The 22,784-nt window shown below is 37.7% G+C and overlaps 1 protein-coding gene across 4 annotated transcripts in view; it reads right to left on the bottom strand.

Annotated features, from left to right (window-relative positions):
* Nucleotides 1–22,784, bottom strand: part of GRIA3 (glutamate ionotropic receptor AMPA type subunit 3) — a 435,245-nt gene that overhangs the window by 114,067 nt on the left and 298,394 nt on the right. For all 4 annotated transcript variants that reach the window (XM_066356601.1, XM_066356603.1, XM_066356602.1 and 1 more), the window contains 4 exons: nucleotides 16,396–16,500; nucleotides 15,256–15,363; nucleotides 13,730–13,936; nucleotides 1,829–2,205 (listed from right to left, as the gene is read on the bottom strand). In XM_066356601.1, the coding sequence (XP_066212698.1) occupies nucleotides 1,829–2,205; nucleotides 13,730–13,936; nucleotides 15,256–15,363; nucleotides 16,396–16,500 (797 nt within the window). The remainder of the gene's footprint in view (nucleotides 1–1,828; nucleotides 2,206–13,729; nucleotides 13,937–15,255; nucleotides 15,364–16,395; nucleotides 16,501–22,784) is intronic.

Below are 22,784 nucleotides of genomic sequence, written 5' to 3'. Positions count from 1 at the left end.
AACCAGATGAGCCTGTGCTCAAGCCGGCGACCTCAGGGTCTCAAAACCGGGTCCTCCATATCCCAGTCCGAAGTTCTATTCACTGCGCCACCAGCTGGTCAGGCTGTTTTTGTTTTTCTAATTGCTTAATAGTATTCCATTGTATGGATATGCCCCATTTTGATTATCCATTCACTTGTTATGGACATTTGGGCTGTTTTCACTTTTTGGCTATTATAAATAAAGCTTCTATAAACACATGTGTATAAGTCTTTATATAGATACATGTTTTCTTTTCTGTTAAGCAAATAGCTCAGAGTGGAATTGCTGTGACATAGTTTAGGTGTACATCTAACTATAAGAAACTTTCAAACAGTTTTACCATTTGCATTAGTAGTTTGCATTCACACTGCTAATGGATGAAAGCAGTCATCCTACATCCTCACAACCTCTTGGTATTGTCTTTTTGATTAATAGCCATTCTAGAGGATGTGTAGAGGCATCTCATTGTGATTTTAATTTGTATTTCCCTAATGACTAATGAGGTTGAGCATCTTTACATGTAATTATTAGCCATTTGTGTATCTTCTTTAGAGAAATATCTACTCAAATGTTTTGTCCACTTAAAAAATGCTTTGTTTCTCTTTTTATTGAGTAGCAGGAGACATTCATATATCAGGATATAACCTTTATCAGGTGTTTGATTTTCCTCCAGTTTGTGGCTTTTTATTTCCTTAATAATGACTTTTGAAATACAAAAGATTTGAATTTTGATAAAGTCCAGTTTATCAATTTTTATTTTTTATTTTTATTTTTTGTATTTTTCTGAAGCCGGAAACGGGGAGAGAGAGTCAGACAGCCTCCCTCATGCGCCCGACCGACCCGGGACTGGGATCCACCCGGCACGCCCACCAGGGGGCGACGCTCTGCCCACCAGGGGGCGATGCTCTGCCCCTCCGGGGCAGGGCGTCGCTCTGCCGCGACCAGAGCCACTCCAGCGCTTGGGGCAGAGGCCAAGGAGCCATCCCCAGCGCCTGGGCCATCTTTGCTCCAATGGAGCCTCCCTGTGGGAGGGAAGAGAGAGACAGAGAGGAAGGAGAGGGGGAGGGGTGGAGAAGCAGATGGGCGCCTCTCCTGTGTACCCTGGCCAGGAATCAAACCCAGGACTTCTGCACGCCAGGCCGACGCTCCACCACTGAGCCAACCGGCCAGGGCCCAGTTTATCAATTTTTAAAATGGGTTATGCTTTTTGTGTTCTGAAAACTCTTTGATCAAGTCAAGGTCACAGAGACTTCCTCCCATTTTTTAAAGATATCTTACAGTTTTTATTATAAAACTTGGGCAAGATACTAAAATAGATAATTCTAGGCAGTGTAAGAACAAAATAAAAAAGGAAGGGCACTGAAGGTAGAAGATAGCAGGGTTTTAAAGAAGAGTTCTATCTTCTTTCAAATTTTTTCTAGATCCAATCTCTATCTAGGCAAATGAGAAAATGTTTTAACTCAATTAATGAGGAAACTATGCTTGTTTGAAATAATAAAGGTTTAGTTGCTTTACTTGAATAATATCAATATTAATTGACAATGTGGCCTTTATCCAGAGTTCAAATATTTGCTATAAAGTATATGAATACACAATGCCATAGAAATGAATGAAAGACATTCAAAGCAACACCAAAAAACACTCAGTTCCTGGACGCAAGCAAACAAAAGGGTTTGATGATAATTTGTCGTTGGATGGAATGTTAAATGAAAGAAATGCGGACTTGAGATGGGTGAATATCAGATGTACATGAAAGGATTACAGTTGTCAAATGCAAGGAGGCATTGGTTATGACATAGAAACAAACCTTGGAGAAATGTCACATCCCTGCTGCATAAAGGCACCCAAGGAAAACCAAAGACTGTTAAATATTCCAAATTCATTTGGAGGATCAGGAGGGCTTTGCGGATCACGAGGTTCTTCATTGTTGTCTTCCAAGTGCCATTCGTAAGGGCTGAATCTGCTGACTAGGAAGAGAACTACACTGACTCCAATGTAAGCGAAGACAATGCACATCCAGATTTCATAAGCCAAGGGATCCAGAAATGAGAATACTCCCGGTTTTGATTTCTGAGGCTTCTTTATCATGATGGAGATGCCAAGGCTCATAAATGGCTTTGAGAAATCTATGACTTCTTCACGGACCAGCGTTATAGTGAGTGGAGCAACAGCTATATCAGCCCTCTGGAAAAAAAAATAATTTTTAGAGACAGTATTTCCATCAGTCACTTGCCACTTAATATACCTCTCTGGTTGAAATATAAAGTCTTACATTATTACAACTAATTGATTTGTCAGTGCTTTGGTTAGAAAAGTAATAGCACTCAGTGGGCTCTAACATGCTTTATCCTGATGCTAAATTAAGGAAAGGATACTGGCTGGCCTTTTGTCCTGAGACATATTGGCTTAGGGCAACTGACTCAATTCTTTTTCCTAAATGTTTTTGCTACCTTGCAACTCATGATCTCTCATAACATATCACTGTTTAGCTCATGTTTTCTTACTTTAAAGTTCATGCTCTTATGTTTTAGTTTCTTCATTTGACTGGAAATTCTTGTGAAATGAGCATAATAGTCCATATTTGTTATATATGCTTCTGTCCCACCATGAGGTGGGACAGAAAACTATGGTACTCAGGACTACAGTACTTGAGTGTTTGCTATTATCCTTGAATTATTTTGGGAGAGTATGTTCATTAAAATATGAGTTATTTGAAGTCAGGGACTCAATCTTTTATTTTTGTATCTATCACTGTAACAGATCCTAAAGTAAAGAAACCATAAATGACTAAAATATAAGTTGTTGATTACTGAATAAGATGTATGCAAACATGAAAGAATTCTGCATGGATAATAACAAGGGTAAAGCAGTTATTAGGATACATATTAATTTATACAGTAAGCATTTTTTTCAGGTAATATCAGCATAGCACTCAACTGTATTGGATCAATAAAATAATGTGTCAGTAGTGAACTGTATAATTACTTCATGCAAAGGCAGACTATGTTTTTATATTAATCACATAAAAAAGAGGAACTAAGATTTTATGAACTTGCTTCTTTTGTCTTCCACAATTAATCCTTTATAATAGTAGTGCATGTTAGTGTGAAGCAAGGCCTTAAAATGCATACCTAGAAAAATGCTTTGACCACAGAAAGGCTTTTGGAAGCCATATCAGATATGAAGCCAAAACACCAATTTTGATGATCATTTTTTTCTATATTAAATAGAGTTACGTCTCCAATATCCCTACTAGTGGGGAGAGGTAGGAGGAGAATGATAAATTCTGAGATAGATTATGTTTTCAAAGAAATGATGTTTTACTACTGTGAATTATAGGTATGTGGTGACTCAACTCGATTAAGAAACACTCCTTAATTAATTTCAGGGGAAATGTAGATAATCAGCAAGCAGCTAACATTTATTCAATGCTTACTCTATGTGAGGCATTGTGTTAAGCACCTTATATATATATTATCTCATTTAATCTTCACAGCAACATTATGGACCATACATGATCATTTCCATGTCCAAGAAAGAGAAACTGAGTCACTGAGAGACTGGGATAAGAACCCTGGTCTTCAGATCCCATAACTCACTCTCTTAACCACCATAGAGTTCTAACTGCATAGGTATCTGCAGGATTCTACTATATACTACTTTCATGTGCAATAATCAACTTCAGCTAGTCCCTTTCAGGTTCATTTCAGTGCATAGTTGAGTGTCTATTCTGTGCCAAGCACTATTCTTAGTGCTAGGAATGAGGTAGTGAGCAAGAAAGACAAAACAGACAAAAATCCTTACCCTCATGGAGGACATCCTACAGTGGAAGCTGCAGAAAGTAAGCATTTTTTGAAGCCAACAGCCTACTGAGCAAATCTACTGTGTTGGCTTACTTACCATGTCAATGTTATCATTTCTAAAATTAAGCCCATCATCTATCACCTAAAGTTGATTCTCCTCTAAATGTGTAAATGATGCTCATTCCAAACTTTTCTCAGTCCCTAATCCTTACCAGTCCTACTATTTCTGTAGATGATCTTGCCTCTTTCTTTACTGACAAGATAGAAACTAACGATAAGAGTTCTATCACCTCAGTGTCCTTTTCTTTCTCAACATATTGCTATATCTTCATCCATCCCTTCTATTATTACCATCTGATAGAAAACTGAACTCTTTCTTAGACTCAATTTACTTATTCCTTGTATATCATATATTTTTTCTCTTTCTAAAACTCAGCTCCATTTCTTTTCTTTTTTTATGACAAGGACAGAAAGAAAGACAAAGAGGGACAGCTAGGGACAGACAGGATGGAAGGGAGAGAGATGAGAAGCATCAATTATTCGTTGCGTCTCCTTAGTCTCCTTGGTTGTTCATTGATTGCTTTATCCATTTATTTCCTTTTACTAATTTTTCCTCATTAATCTATTCCAGTGGGTCTGAATGTTGGGTTCCCTGCAATAGCAGCATCAGATTCACCTGGGAACTTGTAAGAAATTCCATTTCTTTGGCTCCAGCCCCAAAATATGGAATTTGACTCTTTGGGGGTCGGGCTTAGCTGGTCCTACAAGTGATTCTAATGCTTGCTGTATTCTCAAAACCATTTATAGATCTGTTCATTTAAAATCATATTCAGGTAATTCTGTTTACTGACAAACAGAAAGGAAACAAAAACCATTCCTCCCACCTTCTTTTGATCCTACTATCGTCTTAACCATCCGACATCTCTCCTCGTTACCACTAATGTTCTTAAAATATATACCTTTACTATCTCTTGATTTTAACACCACTTTGTCTTTATACACCTGTGATAAAACATCTATTCCCTCTAATTTACTGAAATTGCCTCCTGAATTATGTACTTGGTTACCAAATTCAAAGGTCTTCCCTTAGACATCAACTGCTCATGTGACACCACTGGCCTTTTGCACTATATAGGCATACCTTGGACATATTGCAGATTTGGTTCCATACCACTGTAATAAATTGAGTATCATGATAAAGAAAGTCATAATCTTTTTGCTGGTGGGGGTTCTTGCCTTCAAACTGTAAACAGCGCAATATCAGTGAAGTGCAATAAAGTAAAGTGCAGTAAAACATGGTATGTTTGTACACCCTCATCCAGTGTCTCTTTGATACTGGAGACAATGGTTTCTCCTCCTGCTTCTCTGAAGGTTTCTCCTCTGGCTTTTCTTATCCTGCTCTCTCAATGAAGGTGTGCCTTTGCACCCTCAGAGTCTACTCACTAGGTTGGCTTAGGAGTTCATAAATGAAGACTTGAAAAATAAGCAAAACCCCTTTAAGGTTCTTTTCTTCATTTTCTCCATTATTATCTATGACTTCAACTTTCCCCTCATTGCAGCTAATTTTTTGAATCACCAATTCTGCACTTCTTTTTATTTAAGTTATTATTTATTGATTTTAGCAAGAGATGAAGGGGAGAGAGAGAGAGAGAGAGAGAGAAACTCATATCTGTCCCTATATTCCCTATAAGTGCCGTGACTGGGGATTGAACCAGCAACCTCTGTGCTGCAGGAATATGCTCTAACCAACCAAACTCTCTGGCCAAGGCTAATTCAACATTTCTAACTGGAGAGGAACCAAAAACAAAATTATCTATTTTACCCTTTGCCTGGGGCCAGACCTGGTCATAGAAACAAAAGCCACTAAGAAGAATGGAATTGGCCAGAAAACTAGTGGGGTTTTTGGCAAAGAAAGTCTGAGTTAGAAAGAGTATCATCACGCCAAGAGAATTCACAGATAAACCATCTTCTGTCTTTGCCAACATATTTCTGCCTACTGCTTTAAACATGCAAATGTCCCACTAATAGAATTTCCCATTTGATCTCATTTGAATTTAGTTAATTAATTTAACTAATGTTTAAACTTTCAAGTCTAAATAATTGATAGTTCTAAGACAAATGACCATTTCTTTGTTTTGGAAGGAAGAAACAAGGGACAATTGTGTGATAAAATCACTTTGGACAGAATCTAGGGGAAATGAGCTCTTTTTTAAATAGGTTAAAAAAGGAGTTTGAGAATCTTGAACACCTTTTAAGAGAAAAAAAACTAACTCAGTAACTGAAAAACACCCACCAGATAATAAATACAGCGAGGTGGCCAGATAGGCAAAATGGGACCGAGAAGTGGGACATCTAGTCTGGTTCCCAGGAACATGTAGCGAACCCCCCCCCAAAAAAAAAAAACAAAAAAAAACAAAAAATAAAATAAAACAAACAAAAAAACAGATTCCAAAAGGAAGCCATTGCTAGTTCAAAGTACTTTTAACACAAGATGTCAGGAAAAACTTGCTTCCCTTAAGCACTTGCCTTTTTCCCACAGCCTAGCTTTTCTACGTTTTCTGAATTGACTCTTTCTAAGGAGCTTTTTCAAAGAAGGTGGAGTTTCTTTCCTGGGGGGGGGTGCTTCCTCAATGAAGAACAGCATTAAGTCTGTGCTCAATTAAGCCTCATCGATGTGGACCTAGCTCCAAACTGAGAAGTCCCATGCTGAAACTTAATAAAGACATGTTGGTTGGGTACTAGACTTATACGGTGATGACTTTGTAAATTATGTAAATGTCTAATCACTATTTTGTATACCTGAAACTAATATAATATTGAATGTCAACTGTAATTAAAAACTAAAAAGTACTATTGCAGACAAAAGACAAAAAAAAAAAAAAGGTAAAAAGCAGGTGGAAGAAGTCTCTACCAGTAGAAGGGAAGGGGGCTACTGATCAAGCCTCAGTGACGTCTAGCTCTGCGGGGGACTTGGCAACCCCTTCCAACTCTTGTATACTTGGTCAGATTAAAGTAGCAGAACTATCAGATCAGCTCATAGCTAGCCTTGGAGAAGCCCTTGCCCTCTGCCACTGCTATCCCCTCCTTCATATGAAAAGGAAGTTGTGATAGTTGATTATTTCAGAGCTCAGGACCTACTTGGCATAGTATCTGGGGAGAAATCCACATGATTTTTAAAGAAATGGCGAGGAGCAGATAACTATCTACTATCAGAAAATACCCATTTAGCTCCCCTGGGACTGCCATAGCATGTAGATGAGGGGGAAGGTCACTGTCAAGGCAAGTTAAAGACCAAGGAGGTCAACATCTATAAAAATTCAACTCTCTAAATGGCATTCCTTTCCTGTTCTCTGCTCCTTGTGAAAGTCAGCTATGGCTGGGAGAGAGCATTAAAAATTATCCATGGAGCTAGGAAGTAGATGAACTTCTGAATCAGTCATGAAGTACTTTGCCTGTGGTTTCCTGAACCAGTCCAGCAGTCTTTTGTCCTCTAGGCTCTACCTGTGCTAGTCATAGGCAGGCCATTATCAGAAACCAAGTGGGTAAGTAGGAAGTATGAGCATATTCCAGGTAATGGACAAAACCTAGCAAATGAAAACAGCTCAGGGTAAGAATTTGCTAATACTTTTGCTTACATGTTTACTATTTAAAGGATTTTAATCAAGTAGAGGCTGTTTGGGCTCAGTAAACACACCAAATTAGGTTTAATTTTCCACTCACCAGTGGCGATCCAGAAGCAACTGCATTATTGGAGGGGATTTAGTTTGAGGGGGTTTATATAATCCCTTTCACAGGTGGGCTGCTAATGTAATAAATTTCATAAACCTTAAAACCCAACAAACTCATATGTATAGGGATGATGCATTTAAGAGTCTGACAGGTTTGAGATAGAAATGATCATTTAAATGCCCATTAAATTTTTTTTTGAGCTGAAAGGCTTATGTTATAGCTTAAAAGTAGTTTCACCTGATTATCTGATACAAAAGTTGGAACCCACTTGGAGACTAAGCATGAGCAGGAGCTTGTCAGCCACTATTTTAAAGCACTTTCTGAAAGAAAGGAGCAGGACGGGATAAAGGAGGCAGATCATGTACTGGCATGTAATGTGTCAGATATTTTATGTTGTCCTAGAGAAGCAGACTTGACCTGTCTTATCCCTGAAGTTTAAATGTGTTGGAAAAGGTTTGGGGGCAGAATCAAATGAGGCAATAGGAATATAATTGATGCATGTTGGGAGACAGGGTGTAAATTGCTTTACTGGCTGTACTGTGTGGGTTTTTTACTGTTAGCAATTGTTAAGATCTGGAGAAAGGGATGTGGTCTGTTTAAATCTCCAAAACAACAAGCAGTGTTACAACAGGTTCTCCCTGTTTTTTTATCCAGAACAGATGTCCTAGTCTGGACCTATTGGTCAGGGCCTTTTCTCTTTGGGGAGCTGAGAGAGTTAAAGACAAAATGAAGATAAAAGAGTGTCCCTGAATCTGAGCAAAGGCCTTGTGAGACTAAATTTGGTTGGAAGTATTACTCTATGGTCTCTGCTCAGAATGGCAGACTTCCACGCAGCATTAATGTTCCTTCCTGGAGTTCATATGCATCATTTGAAAGACAGGAGCACTTTTATCAAACCATCAGCCCTTCTGCCAAAGCCCAGTGTAATCACCTGAAGAATAGAGGAGAATATTTGGCATCTGTTACTGCACTCTTGATTCTCTGCCTCTTAGCTGGAAGGACAGATCGACTTTCTGTCTTTCTTAATGAAAAATGAATCTATCTTAGGACAGTGACAACCTAAGAGATAATTTCTTCTAGGTAGAGAAATGTCAGTGTGAATAGCATCTATAAATTTGCTATCTGTCCTGGGAGTGTAAAGGAGTCTGCGAATGCCCAAGGGATATTACCTGGAATCAATTGTCCCCAACCCTATCTTCATCCTCAAGCTCTCTTCTATCTTCTAAGTCAGAGGTACCAATCTGGGAAGTGCTTTGGCTTTTCCTAAGGCAACTGCCTCCATTCTCTGCCTTTATCCTTAGTTCTAATTTCTAGAAAGATAAGGAACATGGCAGCTGCTCACTGGGAGGTGTCCTTTTGTCAAATAGGACCTCAATTTTCTTCCAGTCCTTTTTCCAACTCTCTTTTTCTGTTTGGTCATATCTATTCTCAAAGGGCAGAAATGCTCAGCTGTCTACATTGGGTTGTCAAATATTTCAAGTAATAACTAGAGGTGTATATTACATTACCCTGGAGGCCACAGATAAGCAGGATGGGTATCTTATAATGCAACTAGATTGTAAGCCCCTTGAAGGCAGGTGGGGTTGCTATATCTGATGTAACACCAACCTTTCCATAGTCTGACAAGCTTAGTAAACTGAGCCAGTATGACCCAGTGGATAGACCACTGGGCCAGGAATCATAAAACCTTAGTTATAGTCTAGGCTCTGTTAAGCTGTGTGATTATTATTATTTTTTGACTATATCAGAATCCCTGCCACTATTCCTTCATTACTGTCCTACATCAGGCCTTGCTTTCCTGGTTTACTCAATGAGAAGTTCTAATGTCCAGTCTTGACTAGTTCTCATATTTATCTGTAAAATAAATGAAAAGGTAGGCTAAAATTGCCCAAGTCCCACTAGCAACAAAATGTTTTCAAGTGTATTCTTAAAACACATGCTATTTGGGAGCCATAAAAACTTGTGGCATATAAGTCATTTGAGCTGAAGACAATTACCATGTGGCAATGTTATAGACATACAGCTCAAAATCAATAAGCAGGTGGACAGTTTCAAGTCCATAATGTTCTGAAGAGCTTACATAATGGGGCACATTGTGTCCTACTGATGTTTGTTTCAAAAACAGACTTTTTAGTGATATAAGGTATCCGCAACATCAATCTTGACTTAATTTTGTTTTTTAGATTTTTTTACTTATTCATTTTTAGAAAGAGAGAGAGAGAGAGAGAAAGAGAGAGAGAGAGAGAGAGAGAGAGAGAGAAGGGGGGAGGAGCAGGAAGCATCAACTCCCGTATGTGCCTTGACCAGGCAAGCCCAGGGTTTCAAACCAGTGACCTCAGCATTCCAGGTTGATGCTTTATCCACTGTGCCACCACAGGCCAGGCTGTTGACTTAATATTCTTTAGGAAAAAAATACCATTTTGAAATCATCTGAAAAGTAGCTGATTGGCTTATTTCTTCTTTAAGAAATTTAATTCATTTTGACTCTGAGACTTATGGCAGATATTGAAATGTCTTTTGCAAAGCTTTTTTCATCTGTCTTTCTTCATTTTTTAATTCTAATTTGTTTTACACACTAGAAGCATTAAGAGAAAATACCCTAAAGATAAAGCAGTGCCTATCTGTAGTTTTCATGTTCAATGTAAGAATAGTTCCATGTTCTCTGTCTTTTTGCTTAGTAAGCACTTAGGGAAATCACTGGGGATTTTCTGCCCTTCTTTTTCTTCAGTAGTTTGCAAACCACAGAAAAGGGGACAGGCCTGCCAGAAATGAATGCCTGTGTTCTTTTCTCCATTTCTACCAAAGATAGAGAAGTTGAAAAGTTTCCAATGCTGAAAGATTAAAACTTCTAAAAGATGAAGATTCATTTAGCATATGAAATCAGCATTTTCCCTATCAGAGAGCTATCACTCCAAACATGAGAAAAACATCCATTTTTTTAATAGCTAGAGGTTTTAGAGGAAAGTAAAATTTGGCAGTCCACTCAAATGGGTTAGTTTGCTGTCAGTACCTTGGAATCACCTTGTGTTATAATCCCAGAAAGCACCAGAAACCTGTTCTAGGTCATGGGAGAGAAGACATTTCTGTAAGAGATCTCCTTGGCTATTACTTTTGTCTTCAGGAGAAAGAATTAGAGGAAAATCATGGAAAGATTTCCTCAGGATAATTTTTACAAATTTAGCAATAGAGAGATGACTTCTAAGTTACTAAACAATTAAGGAACTCTCTAATTCTCAAGCTCCCTCTCTCACACATACACAAATTGGAAAGAGTCAGAGAATATGGAGATTAAGTGGGTTTAGAACAGAGGACATACCAGAGGAGATACCAAAGCCCAGTGAGAAAGCTAGACTTTTTTTGTACAGTGTTGAGAAATCTGCCTTGCTCTGCAGCACTGTGTTTAATGTCCTGCTTAATGCCAGGAGGGCACTGAGCTATTTACAGTGAGACAGGTTATCTTTTGAGACACTAGAGAGCTCTGGCTATTGTCACGCTGAGCTGGTAGAGCTCATGTCAGTTCTACTCTGGCCCAGTAGAAACTGACACCCTATATTTCTTGCCATGCTTCTGTGTCCAAACACCCTTCTCAGAATTGCCTTTGCAGTAAATTTCAACTGTCTTTTAGAATGGGATAGATGTGAAACAACACTTTGACAGTTTAGCAGTATAGGGCAATGGTTAACGAACATGAACTTCATAATCAGAGACCTGGGTTCAAATCATTGGGTCACTATAATGATTGGCAATCTTGATTTCTCTAGTCTTCAGTGTTCTATTCTGTAGAATGATGTAAATAATGGCACCTCCCTTAGAGGTATGTTTTGAAGATTAAGTTTTATAATGCCTATAACACAATTAGCACGGTATCTGGCAACCAGGAAATAAGCAATGAATAGTAACTAATAATTAATAATAATAACAACAACACTGATGTCCTTATAGGATTACCTGCTATGATAAACTCAATTTAATAAATATTGACTAGGAGTTACTGCATGTCAGGCATTTATTCATTAGTGCAAAAAGTGAGTATCTACTATACACCAGGCAATGTGCTAAGAGCAGTGGAGAGCTGTGAGCAAGGCAGAACCTTTTGGACCTTAACTGTTCAAAAAAAAAAAAAAAAAAAAAAAAAAAAAAAAAAAAAAAAAGGACATGAAGGAGAAGAAGTTTTAATCACCAATTTGTAAATAAGTGGTTAGAGCTCTGTCAAGACCATCCAGAGCTTCTCAGGATCCTTGGAAAGCATGACAGGTGCTATGCTTCATGTTCAACCCCCTCTCGCTGGCATTAGAATATCTTCTTTTTCCTATAACTGGGTTCACTTGAATCTCATCTACAATTCAGCCCTGCCCCAGTTCCCAGCACTAACCTTGACACAAGACAGGAGATAATTGGTTTCAGCCTCATAGCTAGGGGGTGGGGTGGGTAAGGTTCAAACTGCCTTGCTGCTTGTCTGACTGGAGGATAGTGCCCTAGATTTTATACTTGAGGTCCAGTCTCATTTTAAGCCTTAATTCCCCTTCTGTGCCCTTATTTTTAGAAATGAGCTTCTGCCTTTGTGCTTATTCCCGAGGACCTGTTCCAAAAACTTAGTTAGCGACCCCAGTGCTATTTTACAGTTGAGTAGCTACAGCATATTTGTGCTGATTCTCATCTGAAGCAGTAGAGTCCTTATCTTGAACTTTCAGTCCAATAAGTAACTTGGACGTGTGCTTCTTGATGGCTTCTTCTCAGTATATATTAAACCCTAGACTTCTCTGTCTTCCCCTAACCAGTTGTTTAGACAGGGACTGACTGGTTATTGCAAATAATCCCTTCTGGTTAGAACTAAACCTTTGCTGTTACAGCCTGCGTTTGGGTTAGTTCTCTAGTGAGTGGTTCACCCAGTGGGCTGTTCTTACACCCAGCTCTACTTCTCTCCACATGCCTCACTAGGCAGCCCAAAATATGACATTGCTAATCAGAGGCCAAAGACTTTTAAAGCAAAGCCACTGAGGAGCTCTAAAGATACTGCTGTACCCTTTTTAAGAGCCCTAATTATCAATATAATTCTTTTGTACTTGGCCCATGGGCAAGCTCTTGGCAGAGCCATCCTGTTCATTCATTAATTTATTCAGCAGGTATTTGTTGAACTTCCATTATGTGCCAGGCTCTGAGATATTGAAATAAGTCAATATCTGTCCTCAAGGAGTACATAGTCTGCTTGGGGCAGCTGAACATGTAAATAGATCATTATAATACAAGTTCAAAAGTACCAAAAGAAAGCAAAAAGTACTTTAAGGAAGCAAAAAGCAGGTACACCTAACTAGGCTGCAGGTTGAGTACAAGGGTTTAGGGAAGGCTTCCTAAAAGAGGTGACAGCTCTGAGTTCTGGAGGACTGGTAGGTGATGCTAACTGGCTAAGACAGGCAAAGGCACTTCCAGGCATACCCTGAGTGAGAGCTGGGCATTTTCAGGGAACAACACATACTTTACTGTAGCTAGAACATTTAAGTGTGAAGGGGAGAGAGTACAAGATGAAGCTAGGGAGGTAGGCAGATATGAAATTATGAAGTGCCTTATTTGCTATTCTAAGGAATTTGAATTTTATCCTGATTTTTAAAGTGGGAAATTACAATAATGTGGAGATCTGATTTTCCAGAATAAAAGCAGAGGCAGGGAAGCCAGTTAAATGTCTGATAATTGGTAAGAACCTTAACTAAGTTGATTATGGTGGGAATGAAGAGTGTGGCTGGATTTAAGAGACATGAAGAGTGGAATTGATAAGATTTAGTGGCTGAATAGATGTGAGAGGAACAATGAGAAAAGATGATCAGGTTGCAGAAAAGATAATCAGGTTGCTTAGGCAGTTAGGTGGGTGGTAATTCTGCTGCCTGAGACAGGGAACACAGAAGGAACAGATTTTCAATAGAGGGAAGGCTGTACTTAATGTTTCCAGATAGAGTTCCTCAATTCTACTTTCCTTTTAGTAAAATAGTCATAATCCTGTTGCCCAAAGGATGCTATTAATAAGCTCCTTTTACAGAATTCAACTGTAGAAAACATTTATTTTTTTTTACAAATCACATGAAAACTATACAATTGGGTAAATATTGCACTTGAAAATTAAATCCTCTATCTTTGTTTATTGGAAAGCACACAAGTAAATGAAAGTAGAGTTGAAAAGAACTTACCCCATAGACAAGTTCCCCAACCATGCCATTCCATATTTTAGTCTCTGGATCCCTTGCTCCATATTTGCCATCGCCTACAATGGACAATTTGTATTTGATCCTTACATGTTTGGCTATTTCATAGGCTAAGTCTACACAGTAGCCTTCATATCGCTCATTTCCTTCCAGTTGCTCATGGTTCTTCTTATACATTACATATGGTGATTCCTTTGGGACCAGAAGGAAGATCAGAGGATTACTCCTTTACATTTTCCTAAGAGATGACAAATATAGTTAGGAAGTTCCCTCCTCCCCATGGCTGTTGCACTTTGGTGTGTGAAAAGAGCCTTTAAATTTGTTTTTGCTCATAAGCAGAAAAGCCTCAACCAACTATTCACTGGGTTACTTATTCCTTGGAGTCCTTAATTAATGATTTAAGGAAGTAGAGAAAGATATAAATTATTTTTGAGAGTTTGAAAGAGAGTCTATTTTCTACATATAAAGTCTCTGATTTAGTCAAACTGGGCAGAGATATTTCCTTTAGTTACATGAAGATAAACTGCCTTTGATTTTTTTGGGATTTGCCATGTGGGAACCACAGCTAGCCTAGGTAAGCCCTAGGGAACCACTGTGATCTTTGTGAGGTCAGGATCTGTGGCTTATTCATTTTTATATCCTTAGGGCCTCGTACAATACTTAGGACTAAGTAAGTATTTGATATGTAAGTTTAAGTGTAAGGTAAAAGCTAGCCAAATCTTTATTCAGTTAATCACAATTTCAGACGTTGTGGCCTATTTGTTTTAACCCTAGTTTTTTTTTATTTTAGAGAGGAGAGGGAGAGACAGAGAGAGAGAGAAGTGGGGGAGGAGCTGGAAGCTTCAACTCCCATATGTGCCTTGACCAGGCAATCCCAGGGTTTCGAACCGGCGACCTCAGCATTTCCAGGTCGACGCTTTATCCACTGCGCCACCACAGGTCAGGCTTGAACCCTAGTTTTTACTTTATTCAGTAAAAGAACAAACCAACTTTTAGAAAAACATTTTAAAACTAAATGAGGATACTATGTGTTTTGAATTTTCAGTAAAAGATTTGCATGGTGATTTTTACCTTGAAACAGTCTTATGAGATAGGTAGAAGATTATTATTATTATACACATTTTTTAAATGTAAAAGAACACAATCTTGGGCTCAGAGAAGTTGTGACTTACACAATTAAGCACAAGTTTCTAGATCTATCTTCCTCCACACAATGTTGTTTCTCCCACAAATAATTAGATTTCAAGTCCAGATGAAATATCAGTCCTATAGTGGAAGGGGGGGGTAATAAAGAGAACAGTATCTAAAATTGTTCCAAATTCCTATTATTTTCTTTTTTAAATGACATTTAGTTTATCCTACTGTCAAGATTCTTTGATAGGGTCCTAAGCTGATGTGTTGGAAGTTTTCACTACTTGAACTTGAGTTCTTTACTACTGGTTGAATAATGCCTTTCAGAATGCAGAAGTGTTGATGTGCAGAAAGTCCACCTACCTTCTGTCCATACTTACCAGAATGGTAGTCACTACTATGGTTCGGTTCTCCGAGGATGCACTGTCATTGCTGATTTGCTGATCTGAGAAAGGCACAAACCTTTCATACTCATTCCAGTAGCCAGCCTAAACAGAAGAGACATTTGACCTGGTTGCCCATTTTTTACTCAAAAAGTATGCCATGAATTTAAGAAATGAACCTATTTTTTTTAGTTGCTTGAGCTTTGTAAGAATTATCTTGTCTCCCTCTATCGTCCATGCTTACTAGAACCTCAAGACCAATACACACAGACATGGGGTTCCTGTTTCCATCTCACTTTTACTGACATTTTATAAAACAATTTAACCCACTTAGGATGATAAGCCTTTTTTTTTCTTTAAACTTATATAGCAGAAAAATACTTTGGTAATTATAATATTTAACTGTGAAGAAAAATACTTTGTTCTGAGTCCTTTTGGTGGGTGAATTGGCAAATGCTTTCCAATCCTTTTGCTAAAACTGTATGTACCTTGGCAGCTTCTGTTCAACTAAAAATGTGCTGTAAAATTTGTGATTCCTTCCCTTTATTGTAGAAAGCTGTTAATAACTCTTGAGTCTACCATTTATAGGAGCAGAATCAGAAGGAAATAGTTTTAAAATGTGTATATGGAACACTGATTACAAAAGAACTCTGTATCCTTCTGACCACTGATGGTGCAGTGGATATCGACCTCAGATGCTGAGGTCCCAGGTTTGAAACTCCAATGTTGCTAGCTTGAGCAAGGGCTCATTCAGCTTGAATGCAGGCTTGCCAGCTTGAGTGTGGGGTTGCTGGCTTGAGTATGGATCATCAACCCTGGGATCGCTGGTTTGAAGCTCAAAGTCACTGGTTTGAGCAAGGAACCCTCTGGTCAAGGCACGCATGAGAAGCAGTCAATGAAAAACTAAAGTGACGAAACTATGAGTTGATGCTTCTCATCTCTATCTCACTACCCTCTCTCTATCTCTCTTTCTCAAAAAAAAAAATAAATAAAAGAAAAATCTATCATAACTGAATGGAAAGGCAGAAAAGATGTGTGGGACTTTGCTTTGTGTGTGTTTCCTGAGACCTATTTTCTTGCATCTGGGGGCTGTCACCTTTCAAAACTTTTTCTTTACATAACTGTTTTGTTACTTACTTTTCGAGAGCCAGTGACTTTCATTTCATAAACATCAATAGTATAATTTGTCCTGCGTCCATAAGTGTCAAATTGGATATTTCCAGTCATTCCTTGTACCTGCACCTGATAGAAAGAAAAAGTAAAATTTTAAAATAGTACCACATTATTGCCTTCTAGGTCTCTAGGATGATGTCTGCTGACAGTTCTTGGAGAATTTTATCTTGAATTTCTGAGGTTTATATCCACCAGATAATGTCTATACAGAGCTTCATTTTCTCCCCAAAGTATTTTCTAAACATATCTTTGAATTATGAAACTTTGAGTGGGTGGCATAGGCAGTTACCTATATAATACAGTGAGGGCCTTACCACTACTTTTTCACAATTAGTCTCTTCTTAAGAGAGGAGTCTGATTAATAGGCTTAACTAGTGTAATGCATTCCTCTAAACTGAAAGTTCCTTGGGGACTGTGGCCATGTCTTATCTTAGTATTTCCAATATATGAGCAGAAACTGGTTTCAGTAACATGGACTCTGGAGCTCCTGAATTCATATCTTATTTTTATCACTTACTAATAATATGACCTTGGGTATGTTCCTTAATACATTTGTACCTCAATGTGCTAGTCTGTAAAATTGGACATTCTAAAAGTACCTATCTCTCAGAATTGTTGGGCGGATTGAATGTGTTATACATATGCAATGTTTAGAACAATGTCTGACATGTAGTAAGCATTGTAATAATATTATAATAATAATTATTAATCAAAGTGAATTTAGCTTCATTTCTTGAAAGGGTTACACATTTACCAGTTACCACACAACAGGGTCAGCTTTTCCTCTTGTTTATATGCAACTGTGGACAGGTAGCAGAGAGCTAGGCAGTGGAGGGATAATGCTTAGATTGATGAGACTGGTTAAGTCTAAGGAATTAGGAGTACTAGATAAGAAATCTAGAGATACTGGAACAGCCTGGATACCTATTTGGGACACCAAATGCAGATTCATATGTGTCACAATTTTTCCTGGGTCTGGGCCCAATATTATGAACTAACTAATAAGAGGCCATCTCTACTAGGTAGAGAGATATACTTACCTACTTTACAGTTCAGGGATACTACGTGAATGACCCTTTATAAATATAAGTCAGTGAATTGAATTACTCATCTGGTAAGCAAGAGTCAAGGAATTTGATTTAAAAAATCTGTATCATTTTCCTAGGAAGAAAAGTTGAAATACTTTTTGGTTAGTTATAAAAAGTAATAAGCTGTTAAGCAAGTCAAAAATAGTAATAGACTTGTGCTGCAGAAGGGAAAATTGATGACAAATATAAGGAACATATTTTTAAAGTGAAAGGGGCTTACTTATCATTAATAGGAAACTGAAATTCCCATTGAAGGAAAATTGTTCCAATATGGCTTCCTGAAGAAAAGATTATTGTCCTACTAACCCAACAAACCTAAGCACTATTGTCAGTTTAGGCTTGCAGAGAAGGTGATGTCACACTTCTAGTTAGAGAAGAAGTCCTTTCATGATCCTGTACATAGAAAACCCCAAAGACTCCACAAAAAAACCCCACTAGAAACAATAAACAAATACAGTAAAGTTGCAGGATATAAAATCAATAGACAAAGTCTACTGCTTTCCTATATGCCAACAATAAAACTTCAGAAGATAAATTGGAAAAGAAAAACAACAAAACAATTCTTTTTATAATTGCAACAGCAATAATAATAATAATAATAATAATAATAATAATAATAAATGAATAAAATAAAATACCTAGGAATAAACTTAAGAAAGGATGCGAAGGACCTATACATACTGAAAGCTACAAAGTACTATTGAAAGAAATTGAAAAAGACACAATGAAATGGAAAAATGTTCCATGTTCATGGATTGGAAGAATCAACATAGTTAAAATTGCCATAATACCTGAAGCAATTTATAAATTTAATGCAATCCCCATTTAAATCCTAATGTCATTTTTTTAAAGAAATAGAACAACAATCACCAGATTTGTATGAAATCATAAGAGACCCCGAATGCCAAGGCAATCCTGAGAAAAAAGAATGGAGCCAGAGGTATTACATTATCTGACTTCAAAGTATGCTACAGAGTCATGATAATCAAAATAGGATGGTATTTGCAGAAAAACAGACATACAGGCCAATGGAACAGAATCAAGAGCCCAGAAATAAAACCACATATATATATGGGTAAATTATCTTTTTTTTTATAACTATTTTCCCCATTAAGTGAGAGGCTGGAAGGCAGAGATAGACTTCATCATGTGCCCTTATCAGGATCCACTCTGCAAGCCCCTTACAGGGCAACACTCTGCCTATCAGAGGCCACTGCTCCATTGCTCAGCAACCAAGCCATTCAAGCACCTGAGGCAAGGCCATGGAGCCATCCTCAGCCTTCAGGGCCAACTTGCTCAAACCATTGCAGCCATGGCTATGGGAGGAAAAGCAAGAGAGGGAAAGAGAGGGAGAGAGAGAGAAGGGGGAAAGGTGAGAAGCAGATGGTTGCTTCTTCTGTGTGTCTTAACCAGGAATTGAACCCAGGACTTTCACACACCAGGCCAACACTCTACTGCTGAGCCAACTGTCTAGGGCCTAGGGCAAATAATCTTTGACAAAGGAGCTAAAAACCCACAATGAAGAATAGAAAGCCTCTTCATAATTGGTGCTGAAAGAATTGGAAAGTCACATGCAAAAGAATGAAACTTCACTACGGTTTATCCCCATGTACAAAAATTATTTAAAAATGGATCAAAGACTTCAGTATAAGAGGTAAAACAATAAATTACAGAGACAAAAACATAGATACTAAAATTATGGACCTTGGCCATAGAGAACATTTTATGAATTTGACCCCAAAAGTAAGGGAAGTAAAGGGAAAAATAAATGAATGAGACTTTATCAAATTAAAAACATAGATACTAAAATCATGGGCCTTGGCCATAGAGAATATTTTATGAATTTGACCCCAAAAGCAAGGGAAATAAAGGCAAAAATAAATGAATGAGACTTTATCAAACTAAAAAGCTTCTGCACAGCAAAAGAAACTGACAAATAAACAAAAAGACAGTTAAGCAAATGGGAGATGATATTCACAAACAATAGCTCTGATAAGGGGTTAATATCCAAAATACATAAAGAACTCACAAAGCTCAGCAACAAACAAGCAAACAAATTAAAAAATGGGGAGAGGACCTGAATAGACATTTCTCCCAAGAAGACATACAAATGGCCAACAGGTATATGAAAAGATGTTCATTTTCACTAGCTATTAGAGAAATGCAAATCAAAACTAAAATGCAATACTACCTCACATCTGTTAGATTGGCTGTTATCAACAAGACAGGTAATAACAGTTGTTGGAGAGGCTGTGGAGAAAAAGGAACCCTCATTCACGACTGGTGGGAATGTAAACTGGTACAGCCATTATGAAAGACAATATGGTGGTACCTCAAAAAATTAAGAATATAATTGCCATATGACCCAGCAATCCCTTTACTGGGTATCTACCCCCCAAAACTAAAAAATATTGACACATGCACTTCCATGGTCATTGCAGCATTATTCACAATGGCCAAGACATGGAAACAACCAAAGTGTCTTTCAATAGATGATTGGATAAAGAAGATATGGTACATGTATACAATGGAATACTCTCGGCCATAAGAAATGATGATACATTGCCATTTATGACAACTTGGATGGACCTTAAGAACATTATGCTGTTGTGAAATAAGTAAATCAGAAAAGTCTAAAAACTGTATGATTTCACACATAGGTGGGATATAAAACTGAGACTCATGGACATAGATAAGCATGAAGTGGTTGCCAGGGGAAGGCGAGTTGAGAGGAGGGGAGTAAAGAGGGACAATATACAGTGACGGAAAGTGATTTGACTTTGGGTGATGGGCACATAACACAATCAACTGTTCAAATGCTACAGATACATTCACATGAAACCTATGTACTCTTATTGATCAATGCCACCCCATTAAGTTTAATTTCTAAATATAAAAAAAGAAAAGGTCCTTTGTTGAGATAGAAATTGCTTATCTAGTGTGGTGAATCTGGCATATTATTTGATGTATGAATGGTTCTTTACAGTCTATTTTGAACATTTAATTCTAGGAGAAGATATAGGTAGGGCACAGACATTGGCATAGAAACTTGTTACAGAAATCCTTCATTACTGAAAATAGCAGTTTTCAAGTCTCATTAAAAATTATATATTTCTCCAATAAAAAAATGGGAAGAGGATATGAATAGACACTTCTCCCAGGAAGAAATACAAATGGCCAACAGATATATGAAAAGATGCTCATCTTCTTTAGCTATTAGAGAAATGCAAATCAAAACGGCAATGAGATACCACCTCACACCTGTTCGATTAGCTGTTATTAGCAAGTCAGGTAACAGCAAATGTTGGAGAGGCTGTGGAGAAAAAGGAACCCTCATACACTGTTGGTGGGAGTGTAAAGTAGTACAACCATTATGGAAGAAAGTATGGTGGTTCCTCAAAAAACTGAAAAAGAACTACCTTATGACCCAGCAATCCCTCTACTGGGTATATATCCCAAAAACTCAGAAACATTGATACGTAAAGACACATGCAGCCCCATGTTTATTGCAGCATTGTTCACAGTGGCCAGGACATGGAAACAACCAAAAAGCCCATCAATAGATGACTGGATAAAGAAGATGTGGCACATATACACTATGGAATACTACTCAGCCATAAGAAATGATGACATCGGAACATTTACAGCAAAATGGTGGGATCTTGATAACATGATACGAAGCGAAATAAGTAAATCAGAAAAAAACAGGAACTGTATTATTCCATACGTAGGTGGGACATAATAGTGAAACTAAGAGACATTTATAAGAGTGTGGTGGTTACGGGGGGGAGGGGGGAATGGGAGAGGGATAGGGGGTGGGGAGGGGCACAAAGAAAACAAGATAGAAGGTGACAGAGGACAATCTGACTTTGGGTGGTGGGTATGCAACATAATTGAACGACAAGATAACCTGGACTTGCTATCTTTGAATATATGTATCCTGATTTATTGATGTCACCCCATTAAAAAAATAAAATTATATAAAATCAAAAAAAAAAAAAAAAGAAAGAAAAATAAAGTTCTAAAATCAATCATTTAAAAAAAAATTATATATTTCTAAAGATCCAGCCTATTTAAACATGGTATACATATTGGACAACAGTCTAGATATATCCAAGTAATTCCAGACCCCATGATTAGAACTTTTGGTGAGCACAAGTAGAATGGGACTAGCATTCAGAGAGAAGTCTATATTTAAGGATTTGAATGTAAGTGACAGTTTCCCAACATTCTACCTGGGATCTTTTCTTTAATCCTCTCTGTTCCCACCTCACTCTATATTAGGTACTTCTCTTTTGGGTTCCTATTACATTCTCTGTAGAACTTAACAATAACATTTTAGTATCTATATATTTCCATCTCCTCTACTAGGTTAGAAGCATCTCAAGATGAGAGGCATTTTTTTTCTGTGTTCTCAGCTCTAATGGAATGGAACAGGTAATCAATAAATGTTTACTGAATAAGTGGACAAGTTTTAATGACTTAGGTTGTGATATATTTCTGTAGACTGGGCTGAGGCTGATCTTTGCACTGTCTGTTGATTGTGAGGAGAATGATTATCCAATTTGCAGGTGACTTTAAGGTCTTTAACAGCATTTACCTACATATTAACTATTTAAATGTGAGCTTTCCTCATCCTTTTACATAACTGCCTACAAACCTGGAGCCTGATACAGAGTTGTTGGTGCTCAATAAATATATGCTGAATAAATAGTGTGCTTATTTATTCACTGAAACTGTCCCCTTAGGAGCCTCTATCAGGCAATGCTTTTGTTTGCCAGATATCTGTGAAGAAAGAGACTGATTTACTGAGCAACAACTATGCCCTAGTCACAATGAGGGATGCTTTTACATCACACATTCTCACATTTAATTAACTTAAATAAAATGGAATTTCATTTAATACAATAAAACATGTTGTACTTTAGATTATCCTCCCTTGTAGTCCCTCTGAATAGTAAAGGTTTACTGAGCATTCATCAAAAGGGATCATCTACTATTAAAAAAGGTTGATACTTTGCAAACCTCTGGAGCAATGGGAAGAGGTTTGCCTGTAGAAAGAGGTCATCAGAGAGAAACAGCTACACAAATTCTTTTGGTTGCATGTTTGATCATAGGGCCTGAGGAGAAAGGTTACTTACCTGGCTTATCCCTTGAGCTTTATCAATGGGTTAGACATACAGAAACTATTTGTGTAATAACGTAATCTAACATTTTTTTAGTCAAATAAATACTTGTCCTTCACTCTGGTGGCCAGTTTTCTAG

This window comes from Saccopteryx leptura, chromosome X (genome assembly GCF_036850995.1).
Source record: "Saccopteryx leptura isolate mSacLep1 chromosome X, mSacLep1_pri_phased_curated, whole genome shotgun sequence".
Taxonomy (NCBI): Eukaryota; Metazoa; Chordata; class Mammalia; order Chiroptera; family Emballonuridae; genus Saccopteryx; species Saccopteryx leptura.
This window is presented reverse-complemented; position numbering and strand designations above follow the sequence as displayed.